The following is a 14,810-nucleotide window of genomic DNA, read 5'->3' on the forward strand; positions in this document are numbered from 1 at the left end:
CAATCCCCACAGTACAGGAGTGTGCTATGTGACTGCAAGTTGCTATATCAACATTGACACAGTCGATAAGTACATGACACTATTTCTCTCTGATGCGTTGGGGGATGGCTGAAATTTGGGTGCCTGTGTTCTGTCATAGGCACTGACTTCCCTTCTAGCCTGGAGGTGCTCATCCTCTCCTGCACCCCATGCCCCACCCCCACATTGTCCCTTCCCTCAAGCCCACACCCCCACCTTGTTTCTTCTGAGCCCCACCTCCATGTTCCATCCCTGTCCCTCGCTTTCCCTCCTGGAGCATGCTGCCCGCTGCAGAACAGCTGTTTGTGGTGGATGGCAGGTGCTGGGAGGAAGAGGGAAGAGTTGATCAGCAGGGCTGTTGGCAGGCAAGAGGTGCTGGGGGGAGGGAGAGGAAAGGAAGAGCTTCGCTGCTGGTGGATACTGAACTCCAGCCCCAGCGCACCCACAGAATCTGCGCTGGCATTCAGGGATGTAACAGTGTAGTCAATCAAACAACAAGAAAAAACGTATTGATAAATTTTATCAACTACACGCATTCCCTTCCCCCTCCCCCCAAGTATATTTTTTTAGAGGACTGGCCAGCAGCCCGGCTCTGTCCGGACTTTCACTGGGTCTTGGGAGCTGCTGAGCCAGACTGCCTGCCTGCCTGGCTCCTAAAATACTTTTACTGCAGAGCCACAGTGAGGGTAAGTTCCAGGACCTGGCGTGAGCCAGGACTCAGTGCTTGCAGTGCCAACCCTATTGATTAATCAGGTAGTTGACAACATGATTAACAAATTACACGCTTCTTACCGTCCCTACTCACATCCTCTGTTGAGGAAGCCAGGACCTGCTCACAAAACAGATGCTTAACATCGTGGTCTTAATGAAGACCCTGCATTTATGGCTTATTACAAGAATCTGTAACCCACTTGCTCCCCATTTCAGCACTGTCCCTAGCATGGTGTGGGGCCTGGGACAACCTCCCCTCTGCCCCAGGCTCTGAGCCACCTCTTCCTACCCCACCCCCACTTCACCACTTTCCCAAAAGCCCACACCTGTTTCTTCCCGCACCAACTCTGCCCGTTCTCCCAAGACCTGCTCCCACCTCTTCCTGCCCTGCTCCGCCCCTCCCACCCGCATTGCACTCCTCCTTCCAAGCCCCCTCCCCTGAGGGACGCGACTCAGGGGATTGCCCGTAGGCCTGGCACTGGCAGCAGAGGTTCCCCCCACACGTACTGCAGCGATGGGAAGGGAGCCACCTGGCCCTAGCCCACTGCAGTCCCGTGAGTCTGGCTCCCCGCCATCTCGGGGAGAGGGGCAGGCTGGAGCCAGGTTGCTCCGCTTCCCACAATTCTCGCTGCTGCTGGTGAGTGCAGGGGGTAGCCTGGCCCCTGTTGTTATGCCAAACCCCCAGTAATCCCACAGGCCACCCTGGGCCCTGCGGGACCCTCCAGAGCTTGGGGTTGAACCACCCTGTGACTACGGGGTGTTAGCAGGCCACTTCCCCTTGAATGGTCCCTCGGAATAAGAGCTAACTCCTTATGGTAAAGTGCTCTTTGGATCCTGGTTAGCTGTGATGCTTCGGACCTTTCTCAGACCTGAAGAAGAGGTCTGCATCGCTGGGAATCTTGTCCTGTAGCATCACCGTTCAGAGTAAAAACATGCTGCCTGAAGGAATATGGTGGGTCAGCAAATATCTCCTTTTGTATGGCTGGGTACACTGCAAGCTCAAGTGGCCAAGCATTTCTCCATTCTGAGATGCACCCTACCCCACTTCGGAAGTAGAATAAAAAGGTCATTGAGATCAATGGAGCAAATGCTGAGAATGTGGCCCACTGGGTAGCTGCCCAGTCACTAAAGTGGTTTTCCCCTGGGGCAGCTGGTCCCTGCACCATAAACAAAAAAGTGTTGTAGTGCCATGAGAGTCCTTCTTTCCAATCCCACTGCAACGCTGCTGCCATTTAAAAAGCAAAACGTGTGCAACTTTTATCCATCAGACCCATGGGTTAGCCTGGGCTGCTTCTCGGTTACATTCCCCTGATTGGTAATGGAAACTCAAGCTGTATGGAGGGGTGTCTGCGAAACAACATCTGTTTCATCAAAAAGCCAGACACTCTGCACCTGTGCAGAGTCTGCCTTAGCCTGTGCTCACCAGACTGGTTTAAAACAACAGAACAATAGAATGAGTAGCCCAGGACAAATTCTCTCCATTTGTCATCATTGGGGTGCTTGGGTTGTTTGTTCAAGGCTGCTTCTGTGTCTCAGCTCACTGTTCTTCCAACTGAAACGGGGAGAACGGCTCCTAGCCCCACGTGTTATAGATTGTGTTTGAAAATCGTCTTTCATCAGCACTAGCATTGCTGAGCTGCGGCCCCTCAGTGACCGTCTTGCTGAAAAGTGAGCTCATTTCATGGCACCAGCTATGCAATTGCCTCTGGTTCTAAGCCTGTCTCAGTTTTCACAGGCCGATTTCACATCTGTGGGTATTTCAGGGGTCCCTACATTACCAAAATATCTGCACAGCCTGCTGTAGCCAACCTCCTAGCATAGGCCACCAGACTCGGGTTCCCATAGCTCATGCAGCTACGCTAAACATAGCTGTGTTGTGGACGGTGCTTTGAAGTTGTGGCTCAGGGTTCAAGGCATCCCTCGACCTCTAGCTTAGAATCCAACCTCTCACCTTTGCCACAGTGTCTACACAGGCCGTCTTAACATGGTATTGCAGGCCCTGTGAGCCCAAATCTGTCCACCTGGGCTGAGAGGCTTGCTGCTGCGGGAGGTACCCTTAGAGTGTTAGCAAGCTAGACATGGGTCTGAACTGCGGCCTTGGATGAGAATGCGAACATGCCAAAACTGAGGCTGTGTTCAGAGAGAAAGTCAGTCAAAGGGTCCTAGTTTCAGCAGTGACGTGAGTCCATCAGAATCTAATCTTAAAAAAAATGAGGTAAACTTGTAGCCAACACGATTGTAGATGAAAGCTCAAAAACTGGATCCAATTGTCGCTGAAACAGTAGCCGTGAGAGGGCTGACCTGCCCCATGCATCTCAGAGAGGTGTTAACTCCGAGCTCCTCTACTCTCGCATCCGCCACCATCACACCCCTTCAGGCAGGGCAGGAGTGCTGGAGTTGGTCTGGTGTATCTGTTCAAACAGATACTCTGGCTTTTGGGGGTAAATACTGTGATCTCTCTTGCTGCCAGCTACCTCTTCTGAGGGGAGTGAGTGGAGAGAAGGTACCCGGCAGGCACCTCTGCCCCTCCTGCCGGGAGAGGAATCCCTGCTGTCTCTCCTGCTTCCCTTGCTTCTCTAGGAGGCAAGAGGAACCTCCCTGCTGCTACCAGTCCAAGTGTGGGACCATTGCTAGGATCGCGAGACTCCAGGATTATGTAACATGAAGGAAACCTCCAGGACTACTCCAACCAAAACTGACAATACGGGGCAGGATAAGAACATAAGGATCAGTTATTTCCACTGAAAAAGGTGCTGACAGTTTTGCCAGTGACTTCAGTACTAATCTCTCCAATCCCTGGGCCTCATTTTCCCCATCTGTAAAATGGGGAGATGAGTCCTGATGCCCACAGAGGGTTATTCCATAGCTGCTTAGGGCAGAGGTTCTTGCCACTGCCTCTGAAGCAGCAGGTACTGGCCTCTGTCAGAAACAGGGCGATAGGCTAGCTGGAATAATGGAATCATCATGCATACACACAGCCGGATTGAAGTAAGGGTTGCATAAGGAGCCTTAATTCTTGCATTTCCTATCTTTTGAGTGTTTGACTTGGCAGCCTTCATGAAGTTGTTTAAACAGATTTTTTTATGTGTAATGCAGTCTTTTTGGGGGATTCTAAATAAGGAAATGACCCTTGAGATACCGTCTAACAACTCAGAGATTCTAGCTCGCAGGTTTTCTTGCATGCAGTGTATATGTAGGTGCACACGGCATATTCTACATCTGTGCTAAAGGCTTAAGGAACATCAAAAACTGACCAGTTCAAAATGTTAGTAATCATTTAAAAAAAAAAAACCAACTATATGCTGGCTTCCCACCCTGAAAAATCTGTTTGCTTCCCACATTGCGGACTGGAGTGTTGCAGAAACTCCAAACCTCTCTATGCAGCCTTACAAAATATCAAAGCCACAGGCTTGTTTGCAGTTTCTCTCTTTCCTGCTCCATTCTTGTGAGCTGGCTGGATTTTGAAATATCGGGAAGATGGGATGAAATGCACAAGAGCTGGCTCTCAAATTTATACATAGCAGCTAGATCTGACTCCTTCCCTGCCAGCCTTCGGAACATTTGAATGAGGGACAGTTCTCCATATTTGTCAGGCATTTTCAGGTCTGCCATCGATCCATCCATCTATCCACCCCACTGTTTCTCTATTGCAGTCGCATTTGCATGGATACCGGCTCCCAAGGAACTCATTCTTCATCTGAAGTCACTGTCCTCAGGGATATCATTAATCGTTTTGTAATGACCCTAGCTGAAAATTATGAGGCGAGCTGGTGAATAAGTAATGGGAGTTGAGCCAGCCTTTCATGCAAAGATTGTCAGTAAATCCAAGGCCGGTACAGCTGGATAAATGAGGAGCAGAGATTCCTGTGGAAGGAGGAGAGTAGTATTTGAGGCTTTTGAGACCACTAGAATGGCCTTAATGGTGCTTATCCATTAAGCATCACCCATTAAGGGTGATTACTAATTCCAGTTAACTGGTGGGGGCTGGAGCAGCTCCCTGCCTGCCGTGGGCAGGGGGCTGCTTCGGCCCTGCAAGACCCACTGAGGGTAGGAGCACTCCAGCCAGGGCTGCGCATCTCTTCTCTGTGGCGGGCCCCGGGCATGTTGCAGACAGGCCGGCCAGCCTAGAGCAGCTCCTGCTTGCAGCAGGGGGATGTTCTAACCCTGGCAGCCCCTTCCACCCATCTCCCCTTTAATCAGTTAACCGGTTAAACATCATGTTAACCAGTTCAGTGGGATTTACATCCCTACTTTCCCAAGATGAATTTGATATTTTGCCTGTCTGCATAAATTAATCAAGTCATTCCAGATTTACACCTCATTCCCAGACAGCAGAATTAGATCCTGTGTATTTCTAGCTAATAGCCCACATGGTTAGTTAAGGTGCTTTTCTTACCCACCTGCTAGGATCTACCAATGAAGTAGAATCAAATAAAACAAATCAACGAGATTTACAGAGACTTTGAAACTCAAAAGATTAAATTTCCATTGTAAAGGCTGTTAATGAAACCCTGACTTTACTGGAGACAAAGGGAGTTTTGCTCCCATTGGGGCTGGGATTACAACACAAACTTTTCAGAGCAAGGATGTATCTACACAGCGGCTAGCACAATCAGGCCTTCATCTCAATTGGTGTCCCTAGGCACTGCTGCAGCAGTAAGTAGTATAGGCTACCATAAAGACATCAAACCTGTTTTCTACAGTCTTCTCATGCAATATCCAGTTACATACAGGGTCTCAGTCCTTGTCTTCAAGATGCTCTGTGGTCTAGATCCAGGAAATCTAAAAGAGCCCCAAGCTCTGGGATAAGGATTGTGGCTAACAACTTCACTCTTCAGGGACAACAGAACTTTGTACCACAAGGGTGAAGCTTGTCTGTGCAGGAGACAGGGATAAAGGCTTTGGTGCCTGGTAGGGACACAGGGAGAGTAGCTGCAGATGCCTGGTGTTAGGAGAAAGGAAGCCTGTCTGGACAGTGCCAGTCCCTCCAAGTGTTAGCTGTCCCGCTCAGCCCTATGAGAGCAGGACGATGCTCTGTGCCAAACTATAGCTTAGACTAACTTTGAATTTGGGGCTGTGTTCCTTCTTGTGTGTACACAGGACTGAGTGGGATTAGACTGCCAAACTTACTAAAATTTTGAAATCATCTCCTTATATAGACTCACATATTGGTCTTGATTTGTCTATCTTTGACTTTCAGCCAATGCTTTAGGACTCCTTAGGCACCGTGCTGACGTTTTTTTTTCTTCCCCCAAACAGGTATATATCATAAATGTAACATGGTCTGACTCAACTTCCCAGATCATCTACCGGAGGTACAGCAAGTTCTTTGACCTGCAGGTAACACACAGTTTGTTTTACTTACTGATAATCTGATTTGTATCTGCTTGTACATTTCCACATCGTTGTCATAACCTTCAATAAGACTTGCCACTTCTCTCTATAGGCTAGTCAATCAAATGATCTCAAATCACTTTGCAGACTTTGATGACTCTTCACAGGATGTGAGATAGGTAAATCCTGCATTATCCTTCCTGTTTTACAGAAGAGTTAATTAAGCCATTGAGAAGTTTAGGCCCAGATTTGTAACGAGGGCTTCAACTTCAAACACTGGTTTTACAGAAGTGGCTTGCTCGAGTCAGTGGTAGAGGTGGGAATAGAACATGACTCCTGACTCCCAAACCATTTTAAAATTAACCAATCCTCTGTCTCCCAGAATACCCAGAAATCCCACAATGCCACAGCTGCAACTCTGCTTCTCTAGGGTACACATGTCCTACAGGGACAGAAGAGTTCTTCCGTCACTGTAGTAAACTCAGCGCTCTGAGAGAGGAAGAATTCTTCTCTTGACCTGTATTATTCCATTGAGGTGTCTACATCAGGGATTAGGTCAGGTTTTAGGAATTTTTTCACAGCCCTGAGTTAAGGATGTTAAGAGGTGGGTATCTGGCTGATCGTGTAGTCGATACAATGTATTGCCTATGCGATTCGTCGATAGGGGAAGGTGCTTGGTTGGCTCACGCCAGGTCAAGGAGCTACCCCTGCTGCGACTCTGCAGTTTAAATGTAGGAGGGGCCGGGCACGCAGGCAGCCTGGATCCTGCTACATTTAAACAGCAGAGCTGCAGCTGGGGTAGGTCCCCAACCCGGTGCGAGCTGGGACTGAGCAAGCCTGGCTCAGCCCCGGCTCACAGTGGATCTAGCAGCCCCTGTCTGCGGGGGGTCCCAGCTCCCCAGCCTCCCCAGTCCCCTTCCCTGCTGCTGCCTCTAATAGAGGCAGCAGCATGGGAAGATGGGGGAGCAGGCGGCACGGCGGAGATGGTGCTGGGGTGAACTGGCTTTTAAGCTGGCTCTCCACTAGCACTGGCTCCTGCTACACCCCTCCCCCTTGCTGCCTCTGATACAGAGGCAGCAAGGTGAGGAAAGCAAGTAGTCAACTTGACTCCCCGATAAGCCTAGGCTACTACTTGACTCCTCGCTTACATCCTGAGCTCTGAGTAATGTAGTTAGTTCGACTGAGCTTTGTAGTGTCGACCAGGCCCCTGCTTTAAACACTACAAGATGCTTCCTTTACTGTGCTACATGTCTGTGTATTTTGATGTTACTGTATGCTGTTTCATCATTGCTGCTCCAGCAGCCACCAGTGTTGAATGAAACTTTTCTTTATAGTTACTTGTGTGTTTCCCCAAATTACAAAATTCATCTTTGACTCCAGCAGTTAAATTATTTATTATGCTGCTCTTAGGCTGTTGGAAGACTAGTTGGATGGTTCCTGCATCCTAATTAGCAATAATCCAGACCCACTGCCATCTTCAGACAGCTAGAACATAATTAGCTGGGGTTATAAAATCACTCTGAAGTGCACTGATAGCTCTGTCACACTCGTGAGAGCTCAGCGCTCAAACCCTGGATCCAAGCACTCCTGAATGTTGGGGAAATGTTGATCCATTTCTGAAGCTTGTGGTTTGGGCCTATGTGTATTTAGAACAGGGTTTCCCAACCTATGGGTCGGGACCCAAATATTGGTCGCCATTTCATTTCAAAAGGGTCACCAGTGTCTCCGCAGGTGGCTCTGCTCCCTCTCCTTCTCCCATTTTTTGAATTGCTTTGGGTCACCAAGTCTTCCTGAATTGTCAAAATGGGTCCCCATCTGGAAAAGGTTGGGAACCGCTGATTTAGAATACTAAGCACCTTCCCTCTAGCTGGCCTCATGGATGTGCACAGCCAGCGGTAAACTTCAAAGCCGTGTCATGGTTGATGAGCTCCACTCTGTTTGTTATGCCGAACCTGCAAGGAACAGGTTCCTCAATTTTTGGGTGGCCGACATGAGACTCCTTAGAGAGGCCAGACTTTCAGAATCGGCTCCCTTTGAAGTGTCTGTAGCTGGGCACCGCAAATCACTGCTCGCGTTTGAAAAATGCAGGCTGGAGTGCTTTAGTTTCTTCAATCGAAAGCTTGACCTTCGCGTTGCAAGTCCCATGACCCAAATCCCTAGTTTGTGATACGGATGAAGTGACATGGAATGGAGGCAGAAAAGGGAACATTCGTCATCTTTCCTGTGTTTCCTTTTGCATTCCCCCCACCCCATCTACTGACTGGGCTGAAGTGCGTGGACTGGTCCGTACCAAAGCCAGAGACGATGAGCCCCGAGTGGAGCTGGTTCTCTAGGGCTGATGCTGTGCTAGTTCACTGATGAGCATTTCGAAATGTGTATTTGTATTAGAGTAAGAGTCATGGCCAATGCAGTTGTTTCTTTCTTTCTCTCTTTGTTTTTTAATCTCCAGTTCTGTTTTCATGTATATGTTCTTCTGGGTCTCCCAGCCTTTCCTGGTGGGTTTGAAAAGTTCCCATCAAGCTGAAGTTATCAATGGGGTTAGTGTGTTGGACAGGAAATGATGTCTCAATCAGGGAGAGTGACTCCTGAAAGGTCCCATTGATAAGTGCAAGTGCTTAGCGCCAGTGAAAAAACTCCTGCTTGTACAACATGGCTCCCCCCCACACGAAAATATTACAAGAAAGAAATGAAATTCCCTTGTTTAACCCTTTTCCCTCCCTGGGATTTTTTGGAGTCGTCCTTTGTGCCATTTGGAAGGGCACTGGTGGTCAAAGAAATTTGCAGCATTAATTCAGAAGGAAGGGAAGACAGCCTTTCAGTGATTAGAGCGCAGGGCCTGAAGTCAGGTGACCGGAGTCCTCATCCCAAATCAGCTTGCAAATCCCTTACTGTTCTGTGCCTCGGTTTCCCCATCTGCAAAGCAGGGCAGTGATGATCGCACGCTATCGTAAGGAGCTCAGAGATCAGTGGGTTCAAAGCACTACTGGATACAAAGTGTTATTGCTATTGTGTTCGTTTTAATTAGACTGGCCTCCTGGTGAAGATGAATATCCCCAATTCCATCCACAAAGAGACATGCAGTCTATCCACTTCCCTCTTAACATGACTAATTGCAATTCTACTAGACGATTTACCTGGCATTGTGCCGATCATTACATTCAATTAATTTTTATTTTTCTTCATGTAAATCATTGCTCTAGGTGTGTGGGTGGAGGGGTTCAAGACGCAGGCTGGCCTGGGGAGAGAGGACAACTTCAGCCCTCTCTCTCTGCAGCACCGAGGGGCCAGGTGAGAAGCACCTCTCCATGGCCACTGCAGGTCCAGCAGACACAGCTGGGGGAAAGGTGCATGTCTCCCAGCTGGGGCAGATCCAGATGCTCCCCAGCCAGATTGAAGATTGGAGCGATCTGTGCACCTTCCCCTCGCTCCCTGATGAAGGGGAATGACCAGCAGTGAATGTGGGGGGCGGGGAGCTGCAGCCTCTCCCACCTTGCCTACTGTAAAGGGCTGTTGGGGAGTGGGAAGCTTGGGGTTGGGACAGTCCTGCCTGGGAGGTGGGGGGAGCCTCCAACCAGCCCGTCACCCACCTGGTGATTGTCTCTTTTCTGTAGGGTTTTATGTAACTCCATATGCATGGTGGAGGCGGATGCTGCTTCTCAGGCAGTTTGGATGCTCTCTTTCAAAAAAAGCTCTGTTTGCATTAAAGAACGCCTTTTTTCAAAAGAGCCCTTTCGAAAAAAGGCGTTATTCCTCGTAAAATGAGGTTTACCGCGGTCGAAAAAACTGCCACATTCTTTCGATTTAATTTCGAAAGAACACAGCGCCAATCTAGACACAGGTGAAGTTTTTTTGAAAAAAGGTTCCTTTTTTCGAAAAAACCCTGTAGTCTAGACACACCCTCGCTGTCTCTCTCACTGTCTCTCTCCCATGTACAGTAGATGAGCAGCTCAGCACCAGGGATTTAAAACATGAAACGAGGTCACCTGACGCTTTCGCAGTGGCGCTTTGAGAGGGGTCAGGAAGGCAAGGACCACGGTGGGTTTCACGGGATTCCCTCTCAATGCCACTAACTCCTTTTTTCATCTGGGCTATGTCTAGACTGCAGGCTTCTTTCGAAAGAGGCTCTTTCGAAAGCATCTTTTGAAAGAGCCTCTTTCAAAAGATCGCGTCTAGACTGCAGGCGGATCTTTCGAAAGAGAAATCCGCTTTTTCGAAAGAGAGCACCCAGCGAGTCTGGATGCTCTCTTTCGAAGACGGCCTCTTTACATTGAAGAACGCCTTCTTTCGAAAGAGGAACTTTCGAAAGAAGGCGTTCTTCCTCGTGAAATGAGGTTTACCGCCATCGAAAGAAAAGCCGCGTTCTTTCGAAATAATTTCGAAAGAACGCGGCTTGAGTCTGGACGCAGGGGAAGTTTTTTCGGGAAAAGGCTACTTTTCCCGAAAAAACCCCTGAGTCTGGACACGGCCCTGGTGACTCCCTAAGAAAGGGCAAAAATCCATATCGTTGTCACTGCCTGCAAATGGAGGCTTTGAGCGGTACAGTAGGGAGGGGGAATGCAAGTTGTCTCCCAGCCCCGGGTCTCCCCTCCCTCGGTGGGCCTACCCCATGGCCACTCTTACACCAGTGCAGAACTTGGTTGCCACTTCAGCCGTTGTAGCTGCCCTGGGTGTCCTTTTTGGTTGATGCCTTCCTGTTGTTTGTAGCTCTGCTCACCATGCCTACTCCTCTCCATGGAAAGATGCCATGGTGCTTTGTAGCGCACCGGGGTTGGAGAGCCCCTAGTGGTGTAACACTCTACAGCGTGCAGTAGCAGTTGTGTTGCTGCGTAGTGGACTTTTGAGTTCCCCTCAGTGGTTGTGGGAACATGATGCTTCTCAGATGGGACGGTGAGGTCTTGGAGGCAGCGACAGTCTCTCTTCTGTATTTGTGCTGAGTCCTAGACCATGACTGGGGCTCCTACCCAGGTGCGCTGCAGAGTGGCAAGGAGTGAAGTCGTAAAATTGAAACAATTTCAGCAGCCTTCATGGCACCAGGAGGGGATTGACATGACATCAGGGCCCGAGCTGCAAAATCCAGTGCTAGGCGTCAATACCCAAGCAAAGCTCAGGGGTGTCCGGACCGAACGGTTTGGTTTGGCCCAAAGGGCAGGCTGTGGGGACACTATCTGTTTCCTGATGAGCAAGGCAATAACTCCTTTGCCAAGCCCTGGGAATGCCTAGGAGGCAGACCAGGATGAGGGAGACGTCAGATTCCACACTCAGGGCCATAGGATTTGACTCATCACTGCACTGCAGAGATTTTATTGTGTGCTTGCTCAGCCGGTCACACTGTGTGTCTTTGCCTAATCAAGTCCATTTACTCCTTACCACATACTCCCTACAACACTGTAAACACAAAAGCAAGCACACCTACAGAATCACCAGTGGTCTAACGCAAAGTCGACTCAGAGGCACCGTGTGTGTTTCAAACAGCTGGAGTTTTCTGCCAGACAAGCTTGTTCCATCGTGTCTGCACTTCTGGGCTTTGCTGTGCACCTATACGTGTTTCTTTTTGCTACTGGATAGACACAGAATAACAAGGAAGGCTTGTAATGACTTAATCAAAGCTGTCAGGGCTGATGTTGACAGTGATACCAGATAGCACTCCAGGGGAGCTTGCAGAGTCTCCTGGAAGAGAAGAAAAAGGAACACAAATAATTAATTTTGTTGCTACTGTTTTGTTTCCTTAAAGAATCCCACCCTGATCCAGTTGCAATCTCCTTGGGAGGTGCTAGATACTATTTCTCCTACATAGGTTTTAGCAAACCCTCTTCTTCAGCCCTGCAGGTGCTAGGAGTCAGCCCTGGATCTGTTACACTGATGCAAATTGCAGGCAACTTCCATGGAGTGACTCCAGATTTATACAGGTGTAAATGATCTGAATGACGGACCAGAATTGTTTTGGGAAAATGAACAGGGCAACTTGTTTATACTTGCTGTGAAAGTTAAGAGCTGAAGATTGCGGAATGGAACCAGAGAGTGTATGAATGTCATTTAAACTGGTACCTGTTCTGTGATGCTTGATAAAATAATTCCTCCTCCAACACTTCCAGCTGAGGGCTGGAGATCTATAAAATGGGGTTTAAATTAAACTTTTCAGTAATCTCCTAATTTAATTGGTGACAGAGTCCCATCCAGTGGTGATATGGATCAATTGCAGTAGCAGAGTATGTATTGGGTTGACATTTCAGTAAATGGGACTTACATTATTGATTATCTCAACATTCACTTAAACGGTACCATAAAGTACTTTCCTTGTCTGGTTATCTGTTGCCTTTCACCTCGTGCAGTTGCTTATAGTCGTGAAGTGCAAATACAAAATGGACCTAAAAAATGCTACTCTATTGGAATGGCGCTTGGACACGCACATTGCACTGAAGTCAATAGCTGTACAAATGCTGCTATTCTGATAGAGGAGCCTTTTTATCCCCACTTGGCAGTAGCCCTTGAAGAGGGGAGAGAGAGTTCAGTGGTTTGAGCATTGGCCTGCAAAACCTGGGGTGGTGAGTTCAATCCTTGAGGGGGCCATTTAGGGGTCTGGGGCAAATCTGTCAGGGATGGTACTTGGTCCTGCTGTGTAGGCAGCAAACTGGACTTAATGGCCTTTCAAGGTCACTTCCAGCTCTATGAGATAGGATGTGAAAAGCTATTCTGCAAGATGCATGGCAGAGGAGAACTGGGGGTAAATGAAAGTGGCATTAACTTGTATGGCTTGATAGTGGTGTGTATATAGCATTCAGTGCAAGTCCTAATGATTTTAGCACAAGCCCCTTTGCACTTATATGAGCAATGGCTTTGGTCCCACCAATGTTTGGTATGGTGCAAGGCATGCACTTCTGCATTTTCATGGACACAATTGGTTAGTGATATGCCCCCCGAAGCCACGTCAGTATTTCTTGCACACCCACTGACCATCACATCCATGGAAGATATTCTGCAGACAACTTGCATTTGTTTGACACTCAGTCTTGGCACCATGATTTCTATCACTGCTGAATTTGGCCCAGTTACTCACATGGGAGATTCTTCCACTTACTCCAAGCTACCTTTGGCCTTTTGTGCACAGGCTGGGGGAAATGAATACCAGTGCAAAGCTCAAATAGCAGAACAGAAGGAAAGGGCCAGAGAGGAGAGGGCATCTGTCGTTAGGCTGCCTTTGAGAGCATCAGCGATTGGTGGGGGTTTCCAAGAGCATCCCCTCATTTGTAGCTCTACTCTGCCTGCTTTGGGGAGGCAAGAAGTGAGCATTCAGCTTCAACAGAGAAGCATCCCTCTAGCAAAGCACCCCTCCCACCAGATTAGACATGGACTGGACTGAAGTGAGTTGGCTCCGGAGTAGCAAGGGTCTTTCATCAGATTTCATTTTCTCTGGGGGAAGTTCACACTTAACCACCCCTAGTAACTGAAAAGGGGTAGGCCCCTCTAGAAGGATGAAAACATCTGTTTGTAGAGAGCCCTAACCTTTCACCTGGAGCATGAGTTGTTAGAAGCCATCCTAGGTCTCTCAGCATTGCAAATTGATTCACTGGTCACTGTAACACGATATGGCTATGAGTTAGTAATTTACCGTGCTGCACTCCCCTAATGTTGGCCGAATGAGTTTTTTGTGGTGCCTGGAAATTCTACAGTGCTTAACATATTGTAAGAGCTTGATAGGCATGGAGCCTGATTCTTCATGGCCTTATCTGGGGTGTGATCATTGTTTAAAATGGGTGTAAAAAGCTGCTCATGCTGCAAGTAAGTGGGATATTCTGATCTAGATGCACTTGACACCATGCAGGGGTGTGAATGATTATACAAGATGTAAGGCAGTGGAGAAGTGGAGCCTGCAATTAACTAACCCTTCCAACACCCATGTTAGATTGGGAGTTGTTATTAACCCAGTTTTGCAAAAGGGGAAATTGCCATTAAGAAGTAAGTCTAAGCTGGTGTGACTCATCTTCTTGCAGCCTGCTCCATGTGTGAGCAATACCACTTCATAGTCACTAAGATCCTCAACCACTTACCAGCAGGTCACATAAAAAACTTTCCGAATATGATCTGAGGAAGTGGGTCTGCCCCACGAAAGCCCATCACCTAATAAACCATCTTGTTAGTCATTAAAATGTTACATGACCGCTTTTGTTATTGTTTTACCAAGATCAGACTAACACGGCAATTTCTGTGATAAAAAACTCTGTTACATGTCACTTATAAATATGGCCCAGTGAACTTACAGGCTCTGTTCTGATCTCGCACATGTGTAAATGGGATCTCTTGCCTCTTGGGGTCGGTGGAGTCAGACTATGAGCAGATCAGAATCTGGACAGAAGGATCAAATTCTGTTCCCCAGTGTCTGGGCTTTCCTTTGATTTCCCTGGGACCTGGCAATGTTCACTGCAGGTGTGAGTTTTGGCCCCATATATAAGAATCCTTTCTTGCAGTATCGAAATACAGCCCCCTCTGAAGTGGTGAAATACAGCAGCCATTTTCACCAGCATGCAGCTACACACCACAACAATTGAGGATGTGAAATGAAGAATAAAATGCCAACTGAAGGCGCAGGAAGAATGTTAAGTAGGCAGAATGAAATTTCCCGATGTGATTACCCCACGTTGACATTTCTGGGTAACAAAGAGACATCTGAAATGTCAGAATTTTGAAAAGACAAATAAATAAATCTTTATTCAAGCATTCACTCTGCAGATCAGTTTGCAGAAAATAGCTGC

General features: G+C 48.1%; 1 protein-coding gene across 3 annotated transcripts in view; it reads left to right on the forward strand.

Moving 5' to 3' along the window:
• The window catches only part of SH3PXD2A (SH3 and PX domains 2A), a 379,907-nt gene that overhangs the window by 65,005 nt on the left and 300,092 nt on the right, over positions 1-14,810 (forward strand). For all 3 annotated transcript variants that reach the window (XM_075935538.2, XM_075935536.2, XM_075935537.2), the window contains exon 2: positions 5,989-6,069. In XM_075935538.2, coding sequence (XP_075791653.1) covers positions 5,989-6,069 — 81 coding nt within the window. The remainder of the gene's footprint in view (positions 1-5,988; positions 6,070-14,810) is intronic.

This window comes from Pelodiscus sinensis, chromosome 8, assembly GCF_052426305.1.
Source record: "Pelodiscus sinensis isolate ZL-2025 chromosome 8, ASM5242630v1, whole genome shotgun sequence".
Taxonomy (NCBI): domain Eukaryota; kingdom Metazoa; phylum Chordata; order Testudines; family Trionychidae; genus Pelodiscus; species Pelodiscus sinensis.